Raw genomic sequence first — 25,594 nt, 5'->3', positions numbered from 1 at the left:
TGTTTTTTTTTGTTTTTTTTGTTTTTAATCATTGTTATCTGTTAGTCTGGTTGCATTGTTATAATGTTGTGCATTTTATTTATATAGTAATAGAAAAAAATACAAACGTTATTATATATATAATACGTTATATATAATAACGGTTTTTTTTCAATTAATTTATTAATGCTCAGAAACAATATACAGACAGTAACAGATGATAACAATGATAAATATATCTGACTTTACCCCTTAAATTTTTAAAACCATGCAAAAATATACCCATCTTATCAGTAAGGATTTGAATAAAACATTTCCATATATATATAACTTTTTTCCCTCACTTTATTTGTACATTTTTAAGTATTACAATGTTTTTAATATTTCAAAAATTCAGATGAAATTTTTAATTGTATCTACATGACTAAATATAGCAGGGGGGTGTTTCCATATACTCAAGAAAAGAATTTTATAGCAGTTTTTGGAAGATCCCAATCATAATCTTCCCAACATAAATCAAGTAATAAAGTTATATATATATATATATATACATACACATATTGCATCTTTGCTAGTTTTCATTTCTCAACCATGCAAATTGTGTATCACATTTTTTATGCAAGTATTTAGGTGCAATATACACAAAAAATATATTTTTATTATATTTTTACTATATATATATATATATATATATATATCTAATATATATATATATATTTTTTTTTTTTTCTTTTTTTTTTTTTTTTTTCTTATTATTATTAATGTGACCCACAAGTAATTGTTGACTAACACCATTAATCTTTTAAATGAAATCACCGTTTAACAACTGTTTGTCCAGCAACATGCTCATGAGGTCATCCAACCACAGCGATAAAGCGTGATATTTAACGACAGTAAATCAAAAAGGTGTAATATGCAGCGAGAGACATGAAATGCTTGCAAACCGCAAGTTCCTATCTGTATGCAAAAGAAACTCTGCAGACGTGCAAAGGTAGCTACTGCACTACATTTTTATATTGTTTTTCACAATATAACAAAAAAAACACACTTTTCAATTTCAAAGTACAAACTACCACACACAGCTTCATACATTTATATATTTACACTTACAAACAAGAATTATTTACAGTTGCAATCCTTAGTGATGTTCGACATACAGTACCAACAAGACCTGCACGAAAATAATAACTTAATGCTTTTAGTGTCATAACCTCAAACAGATGAACTCGGTCGAACACTCACAAACATATAGGTATGGTTGATTGTTCAAGCATGTATAAAGATAAAACATTGAGACTTGTTAAGAAGCATCATATTGCTTTCCAGCATTGGGTCATAAAAAGTGCTCGGTATCTCTCGAGGTCATTACGAAAAAGCATGTCAAACGATCACATTCAGTGGTTGTTGCATTGGATCTGTCGTAAAAATACGTGAAAAATTCATACAGATTTATGAATTACTAGGTTTCTATGGAAGCTCATTTCCGCCACGAGATAAAAATTTTTAACTTTTTATCCCACAATTCTGACTTTTTTCTCAAAAATGTAAAAATACAGTAAATACGCAATTGCGAGTTAAAAAGTCAGAATTGCGAGATATAAACTCGGAATTCTGACTTTTTTCTTTTTTTCCTCGCAAACATGAATTTCTCTCACACTTTAAACGTTTTTTTCTTACAATTGCGAATTTATATCTAGCAATTCTGACTTTATTGTGCAATTGTGAATTTAAAATTGTCAGTTTTATTAAATACGCAATTGTCAGTTATAAAATCAGAATTACGATATAAACTTCACAATTCAGCATTTTTTTCCTCACAATTGCGAGTTTACATTACGCAATTTCGACTTCTTAATATAAACTTGCAATTCCGAGTTATAAAAAAAAAAAATTGCTCAAAATTCTGACATTTTCTTACAATTGCGAGTTTGTCGCAACGTTTATATCATGCAACTCTGAAAGAAAAAAAAAAATTGCGAGATATAGATATATTGCTCAGAATTGCGAGATATAGTTGCAGTTTCTTAATTCAGTGTCGGAAACAAGCTTCCATAGGTTTCACAGGTCAAAACATCAGTGGCATCAAGCAGACAAACAGTATAAAAATTGTTAATGCGAGAACTTTGGCAGAAGATTTGTGGCGAACACAAAGCAATGCGCAAATACAAAAACACTGGAGTCGATCGGTCCAGTTCCAGATAAATAATCAATAAACATGACGAGAAACATCTGCGTAAACAAACCAGTTTTGTTCGGACAGTGCATTTATCAGCATGAAACTTCATGGACTGAGTGGGTTTTCTCCATAGCTGCATGTAACTTCGTAAAAAACATATTTGATAAACTATAAGTCCTTTTCTGTAAACAGTCTGGAATTTTAAATACGAAGATGTAACACAACGTACACAAGACTTCAAAAAAAGCGACAGTTCCAGTGATTTGAACACATTTTAGGCACATTTTTATTTCCGTTGCTTGTCAACAGAAACAGTCAGGCGAAGGCGCTCCCGCCATCGGGAGCCGAAGTGAAATGCATTATGGGAGGAAAAACATGACTTTTGTTTTTCAAATCGCATTTAAAGCTCAGAAATTGACATTTCAGCCACTTTATCGCACTCTCGCTGCTCTGAGATAAAGATCATCAGCACCCCGTGAACCAAAGTGCTCCTGGTGGATTGCCAGGAAGTGATGCGTTAAGGGACGACAGCTTCCTGTCAATCAATCAGAGGCTAAGAAAGGCCACGTTGGCAGCGTCCTTGTCGCGCTCCGCCTCTCCTCCGCTGTGCGCCGCCGTGTTTTTCCTCTTCACCTGTCGGCGAGTGCTTTGCGCAGGTGGCAGCAGGAGAAGGAAACCAGCGGGGTTTTGGGGAGAGGCCAGAGAGGAAGAGACAGACGGACTGGGAACGCTTTGGATGGACGAGTAGCCCGAGCTGCGGCGGTCTGTGCTCGAGGAGCTCGAGGAGGAGGAGGAGAGGTGGTGTTTCCAGGGTCTGGCGCTCCCTCCCGTCGCCGCCTCCTCAGTGTGCTCTTCACAAAGACTGTCGTCATCACTGGAGAGCACGCAACAATGCGTCTGTCTGTCAGCGCACTCGACCACAGGCTCCATCTGCACCTCCACAATAGACAATGACTCAGAAAGAAATGTAGATGACTCAACAAACCAAACCTCCTTTAAATGAGTGGGACTGAAGAGGAGTTTGGACCATTCAAACATTATGAAAGAAGTAGCCATGAAAATTTACATTATTGTGTTGTTGCTCACATCACAGTAACTTCTTTCACCCATGATGCGCAAAATGAGATTTTAGGCAAGAAACAAGAAACTTACGAAACAGCATAAAAATCACCCATACAAGCTGTGTGCTACAGTTTTTATACTCAGCCGCATTTTAAACTTATTTAAAAATAATAAATTTAATGATTTATTTTTAAATTATATTTTTAGAATTATAACATTTTAGCAAATAATTAAATTAATTAATAATGCATTTTTATAAATAATTTAATGAAATAATTACATATTAATGACTTAGATTAAAGCAATAAGCCCCAAGAAGCCATGGTTTACAGTGAACCAAAAAAATAAAAATGTGCCTTCAATGCAAAACTCAAACCAAATTATATATATATATAATAAATTCACTGTAAACCACGGCTTCACAGGGCTTATTGCTTTTATAAAACGGTTATTCCATATACGTAGTAAGGTTTCACAGATTAAAACAGAGCAAATAAAGTGTAATGATATTAATAAAAACAGTATTCTTCCACTAAACAATGTAGTTCCTCAGAAACAGCTGTGGTTCCAACAAAGTGGTTGCCGAGCAACACACAGAAGTAAACAAAGGTGTAGAACGAGTAGAACGCGGCTCAGCGAATCAGAATCAAGGACCGGAACTATCCGTTTTCTAAATGTATTTTGTATATATTTATTGTATAAAAATAACTAAAACTGAAGTGGTTACTCAGAATCCATGCATCATGAATTTCAAGTCGATGAGCTCAAGATGTCGTGACACTACTGTGACTCATGCTTTAATAACAACTGGTTTTGCCTTTGTGTAAGTTGAATCAGAATATGATGTAGCTGGTAAATGAGCCATCCCCCCCCCCACTCACTTTCTCCGTCCTTCTCGCCCTCACTCTCCCGGTCGCCCTCGTAGCCGGAGCAGGAAGTGTCCAGGCTCCAGTCCAGGATGTCTCCCAGCAGTGTCTCCTCCACAGTTCACATTTCGGCTTTGCCAGTAACCAGCAACCTTGCGCCTGCATGCTGTCCTCTCGCCTCCTGAACAACAACAACAACGTAAAATAAAAATAAATAAATAAATATATAAATAAATAAATAAAAATGTAATGTTTTTTGGAAATAACAAAAATGTATATATATATATATATATATATATATATATATATATATATAGATAGTGAAATATTATTACTATTTAAAATATTCAGCAGCCTTTATAATTTATTTTAAATAAATATATAAACTAAAATTATTTTAAAATGTTTTACAATTGATGCAATTTAATAATAAAAATGAATAAAATTAACAAATATTATACTAATAATTAATGCAAAACAAAATTTTAAATAAAGAATGAAGTTTAACTAAGAATAAAAATTCTAATATTATATATTATAACTGAATAAAAAAAAGTTACAAAATTAAATGAATGACGATAACCAATTAACTAACAATATCTTAGCAAACACACTTATTTTTAATTTTTTAGGATTTGTTTGTTAATAAGATATAAAATATTCTTCCTAATATTATTCATGGCCCTAGAACATAAAAAAAGAAGGAAAAATTCTATACAAAACATAGAAGAATAAATTGTGTATACAATTTTGACAAATTTCAACTATTACACTTTTGGAATTTAAAGGACTTTCTTAAATTATAGCGCCCCCTACAACCTGAAATGAATGATATTTGACGTTTCCTCTAACTGTCTTGGTGTTCATGTAGTAATACTGTGATTCCAAGAGCGCACTCACGAGGCCTTTACTCATTACAGGCTACACGTGAAAAATGTTTCATATCCACCAAACGTAAAAAGTCAGGGTTCAAACACTAACATTAACCATCCATACACAAGACATGATAATAGCAAAGTAACATAACACCAACACACACTTGCCTTACAGTTACAGGAAGGCGTGCATCTCTGTTAGCTGACTGCTAGCGCTGGGCGCCTCCACCTGCGGCTCCCCCTCTGGGTGCGGCTCGTCTCTGCTAATCTGATCCAGCACCTGACAGAGCTCCTTAAAGCCCATCACCTGAGACAGAAACACACGTCACATCACACACACTTCAGCGGAGAGCGGACTCCGAGAGAATAGAAGAGACGACACTCACCGCGTCTCTGCTAATCTGATGATACGCGTCATCCTCAAACCTCTGCTTGACTCCGGTCAGAGACACGTGTCTGTAGTCTTTGGGCACATCTTGACCGAAACTGTGACCGGAGAGAAAGAGTCATGTCAGTGAGATTGAGGACAAGACTGAACGCATTTGATTTTTGTGATTGCTGCATGTGAGGATGTAAGAATGTAATACACACCCATATATTCTCAAAATTCAAAATTAATCCTTTAAAAAAAGAAAAAAAACCTCTATAGCGAGAAAAACTCTAAAAATAAAACAATTTCCTTTGTGTAAATAATAATAATAATAATAATTTTATATAAAACTAAAATTAAGACGAATTATAATAATATAAAAACACATACTATATTTTTATACTAAAACTGTAACATTAATAATTATAATATAACTAATATAAAAACAAATAACAGCAATAAATTTGTAGATAAATTAATAAGGCTGACAATTTATAAAAACAATATTCAACTAATATTAGCATTAAAATTTATATAAAAATATTAGAACTAATAAAATTACAAATATTCTATTAAAACAGATAATATAAATTACAAATAATATATAAAATATTAAACCTTATATAACAAATAAATCAATTAAAACAAATAAATTATACTGCATTACTAAATGAATTAAAATAAATTATATAACATAATACATGTAAACAACATTAATAAAAAAAATTACAACTAATAAATAAAATTACTATAACAATTTTTTTTTATTATAATATCATATCATCAAAACAATTAATATTATAACTAATGACAAATATTATGAAAAAACTAATAAAAAAACAAACAAAAAAAAAATAAAAAAAAAAAAAAAAAAAAAAAAATAAAAATAATAAAAAAATAATAATAAAATAATAAATAAAACAAAAATAAGAACAAAACAAACATACAAAAAAATATATTAAATTAATTCTACGGATTACAAAAATTATAATACAGTTAATACATTACAAAATTACAAAAATTATAATACAAAAACAATATTAGTTAATATTAGAATATTTATAATTATTATTTGTTTATACGTTACAATTTATCATCATTATACTTCTTCACTAAATATATAATATATTTATTTATATTTGTTAAATAATATTAAAGTTTTGACTTTCACATTTTACAGTTTCAGATTTCAAATTATGGAGGTTTCCTATATACGTTCTCTTGTATGACTTTCCCATTAAAAGTTATTAATTAACCATTTTGTTTCATATTTCAAAATCATACATTAATTAATAACAGTTTAAAAATTTCAAAATACATTAATTGGAGGGTTTGTTTCTGTTAAATTAAATATATATAAAACAACAAATCAAAAGTCATAAAAATAATATTTCATACACTTGACTAATTTTTACAAAACGAATTTTAAAACATTTTTAACCAATTATAAAAAGAACAATAATAACAATGATTAGGAGCAGAGGAGAGTTACACAAACAGACCTAAAACCATATGAATAGATGAGACACACTCGAGCAGCAAAGCTGACGTTTACTCAGAGAAAACGCAACAGGCCCACAAGACAAGACAACAACTCAGTTCCCACTTGTTCCTGTTTTCAGCATTTTTAAAGCATCAAAGTCCAAGCATCAAATATTTTTTCAGATCCAACCTGTAGGCAAATATTATAATATAAAAATAATTACAATTAATTCAAATGAACATTAGAACATTATAACTAGTGCTGACAAAAGATTAATCGCGATTAATCACATCCAAAATAAAAGTTTTTGTTTACGTGTGTATACTGTGTATATTTATTATGCATATATAAAAATACATACAGTATATATTTTGAAAACATATAAATGTAGAATGAATATACATTTATATTATTATATTTTCTATTATATATAAATATATTTCATTTATAAACATTACATATTTTTCTAAAATATATACATGCATGCATGCGTGTGTGTGTGTCTATATATATATTTATATATGTATGTATATATAGATATATATATATATATATATATATATATATATACAAATGTTTATATATATATATATATATATAATATATATTATATATGATATATATATATATATATATATATGGTATATATAAATGTTGTATCTTCATTATTTGTTTAAAAAAACACACAAACACACACAAATAACTATATATATTTATATATTTGTAATCATTATTTGTTTAATATAGTATTTAATTGTTTTTACATTATTCGTTATAATTTATCAGATATGTCTTGTTATATTAGTTACATTTGTTATTAATTAGGTCTGAAACTTCATATTAATTTTTAAATTTTAACACATTTTCTGAAGGGAGAAGGGAGCTGCCTATGTAGAAAGCGAGAGATTACTAACACTGAAAAAAGCTGATGTGCACATCTTGACGAGACGCTGTGGGACTGAAGTTTAATCTTCCTACAGCAACAAAAGCTGGACTTATCAAACCCAGAGGAGCGCTAAAGCAGCCGCTGACTGTGCGCCTCAAAGGGCAGACTCGCCAAGCACAGATAACTCGTTACCACCTCATTAACATAACGACCGCCTGACTGCACATCACTGCCTCCATGGAAACAGTGAGGAGGAAACAGACCAGCCGCAATAAACGGCAACCGAGCCGAGCTGTAGGCACCGCAGCTTCCCTCAGGGTCCGAACAACCAGAAAACTTCCTTAGTGTGAATTAATCAGACGGATAACGATGGACACTCACCACTTGACGTAGAGCGATAAAGCGCAGGAGACCAGGTCATGCTTGGACAAACCCGTGTTTTCCTCCAGCTGGACGGGCCACACAGGAACTGTGGAGAAACACGTGTTAGGGAATCACTCACTTACACAGTCCAGTTCTTGTCTCAGATCCAAGAGACATGCGATACCCTATACCTTAATCGGCTCAGGCTCACCAGCAAGCAGCAGCATGCCACCCGCGACCCTCCACGGACCCTGGAACGGCCAGTAGGGGCGAGCAGAGCAGAGAGAGTTCACAGATGTAGCTGAAGAGATGAGAGCTGCGGCGCTCCATGGGCAGCAGCGACTGCAGCACCTCGCCATAATCCAACACTGTGGGAGTCTGAAACACAACATTAACATGTTAATCAGTCGGTTAACACAACAGTGCCAGTAAACAGCTAATGCACATGGAGAAAAGGATCCTTTAAGGCACAGAAAGAATGGCTTTGAACATCTGTGAGATAACCTTTTATTAGAGACAGACTGATGATCTGTCTTCTGTGTAATTAGTTCTTAAATACAACAGGAGGTCACATTGTTTTTAGACTTTTTTTATTATTCAATGCAATATCAGTCATTGGTTGTGCATATCATTTATGCGAAACAAATAATCGTATATACTTATATGTAATAAAAAAATCATTTGGGTATTAAATAACTAATTAAAAATTAATAAAAATAAATATAAAAAACATATTTTAGTATATAACACTCCAAAAATACAGTAAAATAATTTATAATTAAAAACTATTTATGTAGTATATAAATACATAAAATATAAATTATGAGTGTGTACAATATAATATAATATATATATATATATATATATATATATATATATAAAAAAAAAAAAATCTATATATATATATATATATATATATATATATATATATATATATATATATATATATATATATATATATAGTATATATATATATATATAAAATACATACCTTAGTTATATCTAGCAATTACAGAAATACTTATTTTCACAAAAATAATGAATATAACTACAAGGTAAAACAATATACACAAATTATACATTTACATATAAAAAAAAAAATACATATATTTTACAGCTGAGCACAACAATCGATATATAAACACAAAAATAATGAATATAACTACAAGGTAAAACAATCTATAATCAAATAGACTGCTTGTCAGTATTAAATGAAATGCATATATCCCTTTTCTTAAGAAAAAACCGTCGCACTGACCGATGAGATCTTAAAATGCTGTCTAACAAGCAGCTCTCTCAGTTCTGGCACTGGACTCTAAACTTCAGACACAAGGTTATGTTAATCTGATCTGGCAGCCTATAATGAGGGTTCTGTGTTGGTGTGAAAGTGTTAATGTCTGTCTGCAACTGACCCGTATCTTCCCGTCCAGCACGGAGATGACCTCCCCCATCATGCGCACCAGGTCCTCATACTGATAGGTGTTGTCTGTGAGCCACACGGCCTCGCGGATGGTCAGGATCTCTCTGCTGATGTATCTGAGGGGTCAGACGAGACAGAAAGAGTTCAGCTGAGCACAGAACACCATTAACAGAGCGTCTCTGTGGCTGCGGCGGCTCACCGCGTGCTGATCACCATGCAGGCGATGCCCAGGAGCTGCAGCTGCGCCTTAGGCACTGAGCGCCGGCTCAGATAGCGGTCCACACAGCCGATGGTCACGTGCAGCACCTGACTGGAGAAGTCTTTCATGGTGGTCACCTCCACCAGCCACCCCAACAAGATATAAACATAAAAGCACAGAAACAACAAACGATAAACAATGTTTTCCCTAAATAAAAAATTATTTGTTCAATACATCTGTGCTTTAATGAACAAACACTGAGAATTAAATCCACTGGGGCCAAACTGACCATTAAAAGAAACAAAAACTCAATAATTACAGAAAATCAAGAACAAGTCCACTAGGTCTTAGAAATATATATTGAATATTTAGAGTATATTCACAAGGATTTGCTGGCAATAAAAAAAGCATGCAACACTCAATAAGTGTTATTTTAGTATTATTTACATACACTATAACATAATTTAAAAAAAATTTAATTTCAATAATCATTTATAATAAACAATTTCATTTTAAATTTCATTAATTTTATGTGCTTTTGTCATTTTTATTATTTTAGTTTTTTTTATATTTCTATACAGCTTCAAGTTTTAGTATTTTTGTTGTTTTGTAATTTTCATGTTTATTGGTGTTTTTTAATATTTATATATACTGTAGCTGTAATTAGTTTTTAATTTTAGTTTTAGTAACATAGCATTTTTTTTGCCAAAGCAACATTTCTAATCTTTATAATCTAAGTTCCAATTAATATTTTTATTTTATTTTATTTCAATTCAATTACCAAATATGATTTGAAATAGATTTAGTTTACAATAAAAAATACTTCACTCATTGTCAATATGAACAGGTGTTCACAAGCCATGTTGTAATAATAATAATAATAATAATAATAATTATAAAGTCAAATATTTTAATAACAATGACAACAATAATGATAGAAATAGATATTTTTAAATATTTTAAATTTGGGAAAAAAAACTTGAGGCAGGAGGTCATCTAAAGCGTTGACGTTGTACCTCTTAGTGGTGATGTCCTGTCCCTGCAGGTTCTGTGGGTATCTCAGGGGTGACGGTCCGGAGTGGAAGAACTGGGCCACGAGTTCAGCACAGGCCCGCGGCTCCAGACCCAGAGGGTTTGCGGTGCCACATGACTTCGCGAATGCCAGCTGGGAGATCAGAACCAACAAGTTAGACAAACACGAAAGCCAGGAACATGTGTGTGTGTGTGTGTGTGTTTAATACAGCATCACAAATGCACAGATTTTAGCATAAAAAGCATCACTCTTCATTTGAAGCCCCCATACAAGCCTATTTACACACGTCAGAGTGGCATTCAATCTGGCACAGCTGCTGATTATAATAAATAAATGTCAACAATGGCACAGAAAAAGCTCCAGAGATAACAGGAATTATGACGCAGCTTTCCCAGGCCGTGCTCTTCTATTATGAGCGCGCTCAGAGCACAGACATCGTGAGAATGGAAGTATAGTGGAGACGGATGAATGGTAATGACTTCACCGAACACACTCCCACCACAGACGTCACGTTCAGACAGCAAAGGTAAAAACATGAGAATAAACTGAAGACTGAGTCGCCAAACAAAAGACTAGATGTTTGTTTACAATTTAGCATCAATCCATCTACAGAAAGGAAAGAAAGGAAATGAAACAAGAAAAAAATAGAAATAGAAATATATATTTTACTAAATCTGCTCCACAAAATACTATAATGTACAAATATATACAAAATAATATGTTTTCATGTTCAATTAAAGTGAAATGCTGAACAAAACAATCTGGTCCTCGAAATAAATATATTTTAGCATATATTTACATAATGCATATTAATAAAATATACATTTTCCCTTTAAATGCTTTATACATTAAATCAAGTAACTGTTTTCATTCTCAATGTAAGTGAAATCCTGAACATAAAATGCAATAAATAAATAAACAAACAAATAAAATGTCAAACTTAACCAAATCCAAAAAAAACTAAATAAATAAAAACTAATATATATATTTACATATTTTAATACATTAAAAAAAATAAAGTAATTGTTCTCATTCTTAATGAAAGTGAAAACTAATTCTAGTCTTCAAAACACCATATATATATATATATATTTTTTATTATTTAATATATATTTACCTAATAATGAATATAACATTCCGTTTATATATTTAGTGTTTCCCATGCAATGATTTATTTGTGGCGGCCTACAATATCAAAACTGTTTCTCTTATGAACCAGCTGGTTAAGATAAAGATTTACGTTAAAAAAAAAGGGGTGTGTTAAACAAGTAAACAGGGTAAATTTCAAATTTAGTTTTCTATGCACATGACATCTGCTCCAGTCACCTGAGCTTCCCAGCATCCTTTGGCAGCGTAGTCCCTGAGCGTGCGAATGCTCTGCAGATACCTGCCGGGGTCAGCCGTCTGCAGACAGAGCATTACAGCAGCCCTCAGCATCAACAGCAGAGAAACAACCGAAGCACCGTGATCATGAGTCCTGAAGAAACTCTTACCGACGTCCCGCGGTTCATCTCCCACAGCAGATACGAGCTCTGCACGCTCCCGCAACACGCAGACTCCTTCAGCATGGCCCTGGCCTCGTCACGCTTCTCCTCATCCTGATAAACACACACAGAGTCACCAATCGGGTTTGCCGCTCAACTGATTTGGATTCAGTCTGAGAGCTTATCGAGAGAACCAGTGGAGAGCTTTTGTCGTTAACAATAAGTGCTTCCTGTTTGAGACCTTTTGACTTTGAAGCACAAATGATAAAACCCCTTGACAGAAAACATCAAATGAGCGACCCGAACCCAACATTACAATATGACCAGGAGTCTGTCAGCATCTTGTGAGTGTCAGAAATGAGCAACACCAGTTTTCTGCTCTTGACTCTGAGAACAATCAGAGACTCAGTCTTTGAAGTCTATTAGAGTGTTTTCACACAATCACTCTCAGATCAGAATCACATTTTTTGTAATGCACGTTTCTAGAATAAGAGCAACACTCACATCAAACAGCTGAAGGACTCTAGCCAGACAGTACAGTAACGTCCCTCTCCGACCCTGTAAAGACAAGGAAGCAGGAAGAAAGAGACATTAGAATGTGTTTAGAATGAGATGGTAATGAATCTCGCAAAATCTGTGTTCTGATTAACAAATACATTTTCAAAAAAAAAGCAAAAACAACAATATACATAAATATCAAAAAAAAAAAATTAAAAACAACAAAAATTTTAAATATAAAAAATTAAAATAGTGGTTTTCCATTTTTATATATATTTTAAAATGTAATTTATTCCTGATGAAAAAGCTGGATTTTCAGCATCATTACTCCAGTCTTCAGTGTCACATGATCTTCAGAAATCATTCTGATATTCTGATCTGTCTCATTAAAGGGATACTCCACCCCAAAAAGAAAATGTTGTCATTAATAACTTACCCCCATGTCGTTCCAAACCCATAAAAGCTTCGTTCGTCTTCGGAACACAATTTAAGATATTTTGGATGAAAACATGGAGGCTTGTGACTGTCCCATAGACTGCCAAGTAAATAACAGTGTCAAGGTGCAGGAAAGCATGAAAAACATTGTCAGAATACTCCATCTGCCATCAGTGATTCAACCGTAACGTTATGAAGCGATGAGAATACTTGTCAGCCGCACCACAAGGATGCCTATTTTCCTTCAAATCGGAGCATAAATACATGTAGAAAACGTATCCTTGTGGCGCGGCTTACACAGAAGAACGTAAGCTGCCTGCGTTCAGCTCATATTCTCCGAAATGTTGCTACAGTGATGTGAAGAGACACAGAGGAGACAAATTGTTGAATAAAGTCATTATTTTTGTTTTATTCGCGTACAAAAAGTATTCTCATCGCTTCATAACGTGACGGTTGAATCACTGATGGCATATGGACTATTCTGACAATGCTTTTCATACTTTTCTGGACCTTGACAGTGTATTTAACTTGGCAGTCTATGGGACAGTCACAAGCCTCACGGTTTTCATCCAAAATATCTTTTTCTTTATCATATATTAAATAAAGACAAAATAATCATTTACTGATTAAGAACGACATGGGGAAAGTGAATAATGTCAAAATCTTCATTTTGGGATGGAGTATCCCTTTAAATAGTCATTTCACAGGGAATTTAATTAAAAAAGTAAAACCAATAAATTAAGGGATATTCAACAATATAAAAAAAAAAAAAAAAAAATCTTAAAACTGTAAGAAAAAGAAATTGTTTGCATTGCATTGTTCCAGGAGGAGGTGAACTGTACTGGCAATAAATGCTGGGATATTCAGCAATCGCTCACCAGGTTGGTCTCACACTCGGCTTCGAGTCGGTCGTACACCACAGCCTTACAGCAGCCGCCAGACGTGGACCATGGCGGCCGGATGAACAGCCAGATGAAGGGGTCGGCCAGCGGGGACCGGAGGCTCTCGGCCAGGCTGAAGTACCGGGATGCCATGCGGCCGCACAGGTCAGCACGTCCCTCCTCACTGAGCGAAGCTGCAAGACATTCACACATCGTGAGCACATGACAGCTTTGAGCAGTCAGTCAGACGATTAAATCAATCAATCAACCAGCCAATCAATCAATCAGTGCACACATAAAGACACAGGAACACTGGGAATGAGAGCAGAAACTTACGTCCTTCATTGTACAAATACGCAATTCCTAGTTTCGCAGCAGCTTCAAAGTTCCCTTTCTCCGCAGCCCTAGATATTGTAGAGGACAAGGAGCAAAAAAATTAGGAAAATTAATTTAAATAAACATTTACTTAATAAAATAAAACCAGGACTGAACCAAACATAAACATAAAACAGGCAAAAAACAAACACCAAGCAAGCACAATCAAGCAATAGCAAGCACAATTTAATCAAAACCAAATAAAAAAAAAATAATAAAAATTACTATTTTAAAATAAAATAACATTAAAAAAAAAAAAAATTACAATATTAAAAAAAAAAAAAAAAAAAAAAAAAATTGTGCATTTAGAAAATATATAATTATAATATGTTTATTTTACCACACAACTGTAAAGTTACAATACTAATATCTATGGTTGTCTTAATTTATTCATTTTAAAATGAAACTTACAGAAATACACTCATTTTGAAACAGGCAGCACATATGTTTAATTAGATCACAGTCTTTGTGATTCGATCGCACTCAGTCGTAATGTGATTTCGATTTAATTTTGATTAATCATGCAGCCCTAGTTTCCCAGTAATTGAAAACCTGGAAATAAAGTCAATGAATTTAAAAAATGTGTTAAATAATTAAAATTGGATCATTTTCATCCATAACAGCTCCTTTTGAGTTGCTTGTTTTAAATAAACTGTTCAAACCAGTTGACAAATTGATCTGAATCATTAGCGAATCAGTCTGAATCAAAATTATTTTAAAGGGATAGTTCACCCAAAAATATAAATTCTGTCTTTAATTACTCACCCTCACGTCGTTCCAAACCCGTAAGACCTTCGTTCATCTACAGAACACAAATTAAGATATTTTTGATGAAATCCGAGAGCTTTCTGACCTTCCATAGACAGCAATGCAACTGAAACGCTTTATGGCCCAGAAAGGTAGTAAGGAAATAAATTAAAAAGTCAATGTGGTACTCTCGTGAACATGCGGTGGAGACTGACACGGAAGAGAAGAAATCGTTGAATAAAGTCGTTATTTTTGTTTTCTTTGCAAACAAAAACTATTCTTCTAGCTTCATAACATTACGGTTGAACCACTGACGTCACACGGACTATTGTACCGATGTCCTTACTACCTTTCTGGACCTTGAACGTGTCAGTTCCCTTGAGGTCTATGCAGGGAGAAAGCTCTCGGATTTCATCAAAAATATCTTAATTTGTGTTTTGAAGATGAACTGAGGTCTTATGGGTTCGGAACAATATGAGGGTGAGTAATTAATGACAGAATTTACATTTTTGGGTGAACTACCCCTTTAAGGTTCTTATCTGTATCTCAAACAACTGTAAACATGGTGAAAATGTTGGTAAATACCATACCTCTCAAAGAGCCAAACGGTATCCGGGGCCGGCCAGCGGTCTTTGAAACTCACTCTAGCCCAGACGCTCGAGTTACTATCGATAATGTCACGAAGATGAGAATGAACCTGTGGGATCAAATGATATTCACTATTACAAAACCACGTTTGGATAACAGGTAATTTAAGAGGTTAGACGTTTGCATCCGGGCTTGACTAACAGCTCTGACGGCGAGGAGATCCTCAGCGGAGAGGCACTGGAGGACACACAGGAGCAGCTCTTCAGGAAGGGACAGCAGCGTGACGGCAGACGCACGCTTTCGCACCCGCTTCCGGACAGGCAGAGAGAAACATTTGGCACATCGACAGTGGAGCGCTAGAGACGAGGAAGAAGAAGTTCACTATTAAAATGCAATAAAGAAACCATAACTGACCAAATAACTTCGTGAACTGCAATTCTGCAACTGTTTCGATTAACTTCCCATTTAGAGATGATCAATATAATAACTGTGTCTAGTGGCCCATCAGCAGAATTATTATATTCATCAGCATTAAATTGCATTTTATATGCCATATCTCCAATATATTAGCCACTATATATTGACATTGGCCATTAAACATAAATAAATGCTAATTTTATTTAGTTAAGCACTGCAAAAAGTACTTTAGTGGTACTATGGTATAAAGATGGCGATACCATGGGGATTATGGTGCCAATAGATCACTATAATCATAAACAATGATATTTACATTACACCAATGTACTTCAAAGATTATCATGGTACAAGCCCAGTAAAACATGGTATTACCATGGTACTATACTGGAACGTTGCATTGCGAAATACAGGTCACCAAGAGAGATGATTTACATCGGCTTTTGAGTCTAAATAGTTATAAATGCTTAAAAACTACTAACATTAATAGAAAACACTCATTTTATATAATAACTATTAGTTTTGTGGCAGTTTTGACATGCTAACAACCAGTAGCCAGTTTTCCCTCCTTATTGATTAAAGCAGTCCTGGGACAGAGGATAACTGACCTCTCTTGAGGAGATATTACATCATAATTTACTAAAACTACTTCATCAACACTCTTATGATTAATAGAATATATATATTTAGATAATTACAGTTTATTTCAATTACATACCGGTTAACAGTAATAGCTCTGTCTAAAGTTTTGTAGCTATTTAATAAACTTCAGCCCTGATTATGATGAAATATAAATTTTTATCGACGAAATATGTTATTATACACTCATTAGGTTTGGATAACTGAAAATGTATAATTTAATTAGATTAAAGTAGTTACTTACCGCCCGCTTTCATTTCAAGGAAGGATTTGAGAAGTCAGCTTTCAACAATAATGCTTCACAGTGAAATGAAATGAATACTTAAACCCTTGTTTACTGGAAGTTAAAACGAATAAACCAGTTTTACTGATTAAGCTACTGAAGTACTGTTAATTAAATAGTGTTGTACAGTTTAAAACACAACTCTCCTCTGACTCGAACACGCAACTTCTACTAAGCCCCGCCCCCGAGCGCTTAGCCACGCCTGCGCGGACAGTTTAAACATCAACTCTGGGCGCTCACTGGCCAGAAAACGGACACGCCCACCGCGGCCGCTGCTGCGTTATGATTGGCCATCGTGCGAAGCTCGAAGCGCCATTGGTCCGCTTTTCTGAGCGGATAAAAGACGTCGATGTATTGGCTGGAAAGATGCTATTTCGAATTACGCGCTTACAGTGCTCTGGGACAGGAAGACTGCTCGAGAGGGATTCTGGGAGATGTAGTACGAAGTATAACATTGGCAAAGTAACTTTTTATTGGCAGAACACATTTTTCACATATTAAATCAAATTTATTGTTAATCAGATAATTTGGTTAATACTTATGGACAAAGCAATAATCCACCAAAGAAGCCTGTAATGAAACACTAAACGAAACAAGCTAAATTATTAAATGGTAAATTAAGAAAGCATATTGATTGGAACTGCTGTTAGAATAAAAACTACTAATGTCATAATTAAAAAATAATATATTTATATATTACATATATTAAACACACTCACACAAATATAGGACATATACATACGTGTGTGCTTGTGTGTATTTATAACATTAACTATATCATGAAATATATATTTTTAAATATAAAAAGGGCATTATTACTTTTTTATTATTGTCACATTTTAGAAATTATTTAAAAGAAAAATAAGTTATTTGCAACATATTGTTGCATATTTACTGTTGACAAACTTTTATCATCAGCTAAATATTATATATAATATTTAATTCATTTGGTTGCTGTTTTTTTATGAAAAACAAACCAAATAAATAGATTAATTGAGATGAGATATTGATTTTAGTTTAAATTACTTACATACAGCAGAGTAATGCAAGAGACATAAAACCAGCACAGCTATGTAGGAAACCGACTGCTAAGGTCAAAGGTCAATACAACAACCATTTTACAAAATATCGATAGCAAAATGCTGCAATTGAATAATCAGAATCAAGTATTTTAGGGAGGAAGGAGTGTCATAAATTTCTTAAGTCATTTTACTCCACTTGAAGGTTGAAGATGTCACAAATAAGTCCTTTGACACAACATCTTTCATTTCATAAAGGCAATGTAGGCCTATTTCTCTGTTCATATGTCCAGGGTTTAGGTGGAACCGTGTCCCTAAATGTCAGACTTTCACTCAGCCTGTTATCTGCTCTGAACACAGGACTCAACACATGTCAGGTCATAATGAGACTTTGTCATAAATGAGCGTTTTGTATTCATGGTAACCATCAAAATGTGCTGACGATTTGCTTTCATCAAGCCTGTCACTTCTGACAGAGTGATTATTATGGCTTTCACCACAGACAAAGAGTAGGTGAAAAAACACCACACATACAGTATAACGGAATGATTATTCATTTCATAATTCAAGTCAATTTTTGTTTGGTTCTAGCTTATATGATGAGTTCCACAAAATTAAAGGAATAGTTCACACAAAATGATAATGTGTTGAAAATGTGCTCACCTTTACGTCATTCAAGATGTAGATGAGTTTGTTTCTTCATCAGAACATTGGAGACATTTAGAAATGGATGCTCTGCAGTGAATGGGTACCATCAGAATGAGAGTCCAAACAGCTGATAATAACATCACAATAATCCACACCACTCCAGTCCATCAATGAACATCTTGTGAAGTCAAAACCTGCATGTTTGTAAGAAACAACTCCATCAAGACATTTTAACTTGCATTGCTTCTCATTAAAATACAAGTCCATAATCCCTAATATCTATTTCTCCAGTGAAAAAGTCCATCTCCTGTTGTCGTCTCACATCCATTTTGTTTGTAAACAATGCTTGATCTGTGCATATTCCTCTCCTGATTCAGAGAAGATGACTTTTTCACTGAAGAAAGCAATATTGTGGATAGAGGGCTTTATTTTAGGCAGAAGCAACAGTTTGAAGCAAAATAAATAAATAAATAGATTTTTGTGATTATTGTGATGTTTTTATCAGTTGTTTGGACTCTCATTCTGACGGCACCCATTCACTGCAGATGATCCATTGGTGAGCAAGTGATGTAACGCTACATTTCTCCAAATCTGTTCTGATGAAGAAACAAACTCCTCTTGGATGGGGTATTTTATTAAGTACGTATTTATTTATTTACTCACTCTGATACTAATATCAAGGCCGTTTGAAGTGCATATATTATAAAGTCATTAAGCTGTTCATCTTGATAAAGAAAACAACTCAGATGCATTGGACCCAGCTCATGTAATCTAATAAGGTGACTATATGTGAAGAGCCAGAGGTGCTTCAGGTGGTCTTTGAGAATTAGATTACTGGCAGCAACAAGTAAATGAATATAAACAACACTAAACAACTTTATTTAACTCAATTACAGGTGCAGAGAAAGCTTGCTTAGAGTAGCCTACCTTTATGTGATACAATATTTTTATCTGTTTGTTTTTCTCTCTTTGTAAGATGTTTTTTTTTTTTTTTTTTTTTTTTTTTGCACACTTAAACATTTGACTTCACTTAAACCTGAATGAATGTCTGAAGGTTTTTCAGCCGGTGCTGGTTGCCAGGTCTAGAATAACTGTGTCCCAAAGCATAGAATGTTAAGAGTATGCCAGAAGTCCCTGGATGGTCTACTATTTCAGGTAAATTTTTGAAGTGTGGATCCATGCACACTCTAATGGATAATATTACCCAGAATACATTGGATTCAGTTTAGAACTACAAACACACTTTCCTGCTTACTAAGTCCTTCTCAATATGATTTAGCAGCTTCCACATGTTTTTCTGTGGTTCAGACGTCATAAAATAGTAGAACAATGTCTTCAGTAGTAATTTAACCCCTGCAATCCATGCTCAAACACACATCCGAAAATCACCAAAATTACATCCAAACACTCAAACTTAACAAACCGTGACAAAGGTGCAAACGCTTTATACAAAGCAGCTAGACAATTGAGAAAAACACTTGCCATTTAAAGGAAGAGAAATATGACCAGCATCATTAAACAGGAGTGTATGTGCCTGCTGAAGAATGAAAGGGTCCAAATGAGGTCTGAATTAACCTTGTGTGTGTTTCCATGGCAACATGAAACGATATCATAGTTGGAAATTGAGGTGTAGTGTGTAGTTGTGGCTCTCAGCAGTAGGTTCTAGTTGATCATCAGTGTTTATTGGCTCTTGTTTGTGAATTCAGTGGAGGAAAACGTAACATAAACAAAAAATGATACTGCTGCCCATGTAAAATTCTTCATACGGGTCATTCACACAAGACTACTGCACTCTGTAATCTTTAGAAAAATAAATATCCTTGTGTTAGGTAGTTTAGTCTAAGTAGTTAAACAGACTTTCAGAAATATGCTCTGGGCAAGATCAGGCACTTTAACTTTAATAAATAAAACTTTGATTACTTACACAATGATGAGGAAATGGAAGAAGAATGGAAATAAATCTGTGAGGGACTGATAGTTAGCTTACATGAGGACGTCAACTTAAAAGTTATTTTGATAGTCAGATTTAAGACTTCAATCAAATGAATGATATACACAAACCAACTAAAAATTACAAAATCCATTGTCTCCACTGCTAATACTTACCGACGTAAGAAAAAAAAAAAAAAAACTTACTGACGTTTGTGCAGTTGGTTTAATAGATATGTATATGTATATACATATCTATGGTCGGTTTCACTCCAAAAAATTATATCACTTCCTACACGACGATGTCATCAAGGAACTGGCTTTTGTTAAAGTGATTTGACAAAAGACTGAAAATAAAACCCTAAGATGGAAAATGATACTGAAGACACAGGAGAAAAAATATATAAATTCTGATAAGGAATTAAAACAATACTCCCACCACAAACGTGTTTGACCAAAACAATCCAAAATACTGAAATTATTCAAAACTCTCCCTTGTTTACTTATTCTAAAATAATTAATATCTATAAAATTCTACACTACAGGAGGCCTTTGTTCACCCCCCAGAGGCCTGTGATACACTCTTTTTTTTATGGATGGGCGCTTTTTATTTAACTTCTTTTGGACTGATGCATGCAACACCCGTTGAGTGGCATTAATCTGCTTGAAAGATCAAAGACAATTTTTAATATAACTCTGACTGGATTACCTGCAGAGTACGTTTCTGACCTATTTTTAATAAAAACCTTGTGACTTTCGCTCAATATGCATGTTCCTGCATTTCCATCAGCATGTTTATATGAGATTTGATGCTTATTTTCTAATTTATAATTCAATATTCTCTTTTCAATCAGAGCACAAATTTTAATCATGCATTGATCCAGCTGGATATTTTAGGCGCATTGACCCGTATTAGTCCAAATATTTCTCTTGGTGAAACAGGAAACAGATCATCCTTATTTGTTTTGACATTCCTGCCATGCAGTTCTCACCGTGTGAGCTGAATCTGAGGATAATTGAAGAACCCCGACCAGGCGGTTTTCCAGGAAACTCTCGCTGCTTAATTGGTGGATAAATGCTGGGGAACATCTGGTAGACTTCACCCTGCCATCTGATGCTACAGTCAATTTAGCACCTCCATTTACCCTGCTCAAGTTCTCCTCACAGGGATAATTCACCCCTCCCCCCCCTCCCCCCTCTCGGAAAAAGGCTGTTTGATGGAACAAAATGGGACATCTAAAAGCCATGCAGGGATTTCTAAGACACTGTAATTTAATTTGCTGAGAAAGATTATATCAAAATGCAGTTTTCCTCCCTGAGCTGTCAATGTGCATTCAGGGGCAGAGATGTTAAGTGTTCAGGTAATAAAAACAGAAAGACATAGCTGTCAAAACACATTCTGCATTTTTAGCAAAATTGCGAGTTGTCCAATGCTGAGGGAAAAAAAAGTCAAATTTGCAAGATATACACTTGCAAATTGTTTATATCTTGTAATTCTGACTTTATAACTCACAATTTCTTGTTATAATGTCAATATTTTGAGATATTTTTTCAAGCAAATGCGAGAAAAAAAGTAGCATTTATATCTTGCAATTGTGAGTCTGTCTTGTAATTCTGAGAAAAAAAGAGTCAGAATTGTGAGATATAAATTGGCAAATGTGAGAAAAAATGTGAGTCCGAAATTCTCATCTGAATTTTTCACATGTTCAAAAAATAAATACAAAAAAGTCCAAATTGTAAAGGAGTCTGAAATTCTCGTCTGAAATTTTTGCAAATTAAAAAATAAATATGACCTCATGTCGTGTCAATGCTACAGATGCAAAAAAAGCAGAAAATTGAACCAGAACTGATTTTTTCAAGACAGACATAAGTTTCGGGAGCAGTGTGTAAACGCAAAGTCTTATTTATTTTTTAACATGCAAGATTTTTGGACGAGAATTTGGACTCAGTGTACCTTAAGATATAAACTTGCAAATGCAAGGAAAAAAGTGAGAATTGCGAAAAATATAAGAAAAAATTCAGAATTGTGGTTTATATCTCGCAATTCTGAGAAAAAGCAAGAATTATGAGATATTTTCTCGCCTATGCGAGAAAAAATAGTTTTGACATATAAATTCACAAATGTGAGAAAAAAGTCAGAATTGTGAGATATAAACTTGCAAATGTGAGAAAAAAGAATTTCGAAATATAAATTCACAAATGAGAAAAAAGTCACAATTGTGGAAAAAAAAGTCAACATTGTGAGATACAAACTCCCAAAAGCGAGAAAAAAATAAATAAATAAAAAATCATTTTACTGCCACTCGGACCAAAAAATCAAGAATCTTGAGGGAATACTCCAAAAACATTTTTTAGAAAAGAAACGGAAACCAAAAAGCTTGCTTTTTATCACTACTCAATTAACAACTTAAAGTTCAGCGAAACGTGACCTTTTTTTTTTTTTTTCTTTAAAGCCGCCCGCTTTTCTCAGTGGAGAGGAAGCAGGCATGCTGAAGTCGCGCTGAATCCGCGCGCATGTGATGAGGCAGGAAAGGGAGCTGCTGTAATTGATCGGGGAGTTCAGCGGGAGCGGGACAGGTCAGCGCCGGCCGCCTCTAAACTCAAGACTGGGTGGAGCGGTGAGGAAAAGCTTCACTGCCAGGATTCCTGTAATCTAGCCGGACCATCACACGCCCAGAGTCGCCTCCTGTGGCCTTTCTCCCTTTCCTCTAAATCAACCCTTTTCCTGCTCAAACATTCACACGCTAACCAGAGTTTAGTGTTTAGGCCACGGCCGTTTCACACGACACACTCGGTTTGTGAGCAATTACCCGCGGTTTGGTAAGTGCTCGAGAGAACGTGGATAGAAAGTGTTCGAGGTCATATTAAATTGATTTCTCACACAGAAGTGGTGCAGAATAAGAGCAGCAATGTCTATCCTGAAGAAAAGGTGTTTGTCATGTCTGATCAAAATATTTGCTTATATCACGCAATCCGCACATCTACAATTTCTCTAAAGAAACATGAGGCTGAGATTGAGGAGTGAGAGCGAAGATCAGCAAGTAAGCATAATAGCTAGCAATTCATATTGTTGTGCAAGATAGATAAAACACACGTGTGTGGGGGAATCATGGCCTAGTGGTTAGAGAGTTTGACTCCTAACCCTAAGGTTGTGGGTTCGAGTCTTGGGCCCGCAATACCACGACTGAGGTGCCCTTGAGCAAGGCACCGAACCCCCAACTGCTCCCCGGGCGCCGCAGCATAAATGGCTGCCCACTGCTCTGGGTGTGTGTTCACGGTGTGTGTGCACTTTGAATGGGCTTGGATGGGGGCTTTTGCACTGTATTTTTTATCAAATAAATACAGCCTTGCTATTAGATAGACCAGGAGTGTGCAAAAGAGATACAAATTTCAGATTTCTGGGTAGTGAAGTGTCTGTAATGATTGTCCATACACATGTAACTGAGTGCGCTATGCGCCCAGTAGATGGTGTCTGACTGAAGCACATCTGCTGACTGGGGGGATTAATTGGGATGTGCTTTGGGATTTACAGGTTGAGATTGTTTTTCCATTGGCCGCAGCTGTGACGTCCAAATCAGTTACCTCCGATTTAACACGTCTCATCTGAGATGCCTGCAGAAGCCCAGCACAATTTCTGGCTGTTGATTCGACAGCAGTGTGATTAGGTTCGTAAAACATCTTCATCTGGGGGGAAAAATGTCAGTTTCAATAACTTGCAAAGGCATCAAAAGCATCAGTTTTATTTCCTTGCAGCAAAGTGAACAACAACAGCCAAACGAAACAATGTTCCAAGCTCAAATTTAATTACGACTTTTCAATATATCTCCCATGAGCACACATGCAGAGAGAGACAGAGAGCAGACAGCCTTTATAGAGAAAATCCCTGTGACTCACTCACTTCCTGTCTCTCTCTGAAGATATTTACAGTGGGTGTAGAAAAGAATCACCCCCGTTAAAAAAATCACATTTTGATTCTTTGCAGCCTGAAATCAAGACAGACAGAGTTTTTGTTTTATCCAGCTGTATTTATTCAGTGCAACTTACAGTATAACATCCAAGTGAAAGATAAAACACCAACATGTCAGGAAAAAAAAAAAACAGAATCACTGAGTTGGAAAAAGGATAACCCCCTCCTAAAAATGACTTGTAAACTCAATCAGCTTTAGCTAATCACCTCCTCAATGGCATTTGACTTTCACTGTGATCAGCTGTGGTAATTTGCCCACAGGGGCCGAAGGTCGTTATAGATCTACGAGGATCAAAAGCCGGAGAGGGTAGCTGTAACATTTTTCCACACAAACACCCCCTGGGTTGAACATACAGGCATGTTGCTTATATATATATCTCTGAATTTAGTTGTTCTTATAGTGTCTATAATTTAAAACTGTAACTTGCTATCCAGTTAACAGAAATTCTAGGAACGTTTTGCTATGTTTCCATCGAGTTATGGAATCGTTACTTTTGAATGTTCTCTGAACATTCTGAAACAAGTAGCAACAGTTAAACGTTTCAGGAAAAAATGTTCCATAAATGTTTTCATGCTAACGCTTTGAGAACATTCAGTGCAGATAACTTTAATAACGTCACAGAATGTTATTAGTTTAAAAAACGTTAGACAAATGTCAGACCAAAATATTTCAGAAAAAAATGTTCAGTGAACGATGTATAGATGTTTTTGTGCTAACGTTTTGAGGACATTATTAAAAATCAGATTATTAATGTTGCTGGAAGAACGTTTCTTCATAAATTTCAGAAAATGTCATTTACTCACCCTAAGGTGTTCCCAACCTGTATGATTTTATTTCTTCTGTTGAACACACACACACACACACACACACACACACACACACACACACACACACACAAACACACACACACACACACACACACACACACACACACACACACACACACACACACAAAAAGATATTTTGAAGAATTT

The 25,594-nt window shown here is 34.6% G+C and overlaps 1 protein-coding gene across 1 annotated transcript; it reads right to left on the bottom strand.

Annotated features, from left to right (window-relative positions):
* Positions 1 to 1,062: 1,062 nt before the first annotated feature.
* On the bottom strand, positions 1,063 to 17,239 carry LOC109062973 (cyclin-F-like). Its single transcript, XM_042732389.1, is given in 18 exon segments — positions 1,063 to 3,109; positions 4,099 to 4,264; positions 5,138 to 5,265; positions 5,345 to 5,444; positions 8,079 to 8,166; positions 8,200 to 8,266; positions 8,319 to 8,438; positions 9,473 to 9,596; positions 9,680 to 9,843; positions 10,695 to 10,844; positions 12,039 to 12,116; positions 12,206 to 12,310; positions 12,701 to 12,754; positions 14,008 to 14,204; positions 14,347 to 14,414; positions 15,723 to 15,829; positions 15,922 to 16,076; positions 17,018 to 17,239. Coding segments are annotated over 18 exon segments (2,292 nt in total). The 5' UTR covers positions 17,031 to 17,239; the 3' UTR covers positions 1,063 to 2,701.
* Between the last annotated feature and the right edge of the window lie 8,355 nt (positions 17,240 to 25,594).

Source organism: Cyprinus carpio, chromosome A3 (assembly GCF_018340385.1).
Source record: "Cyprinus carpio isolate SPL01 chromosome A3, ASM1834038v1, whole genome shotgun sequence".
Classification (NCBI taxonomy): Eukaryota; Metazoa; Chordata; class Actinopteri; order Cypriniformes; family Cyprinidae; genus Cyprinus; species Cyprinus carpio.
The sequence above is the reverse complement of the archived record's forward strand: the minus strand, read 5'-3'. Positions and strand labels throughout refer to the sequence as shown.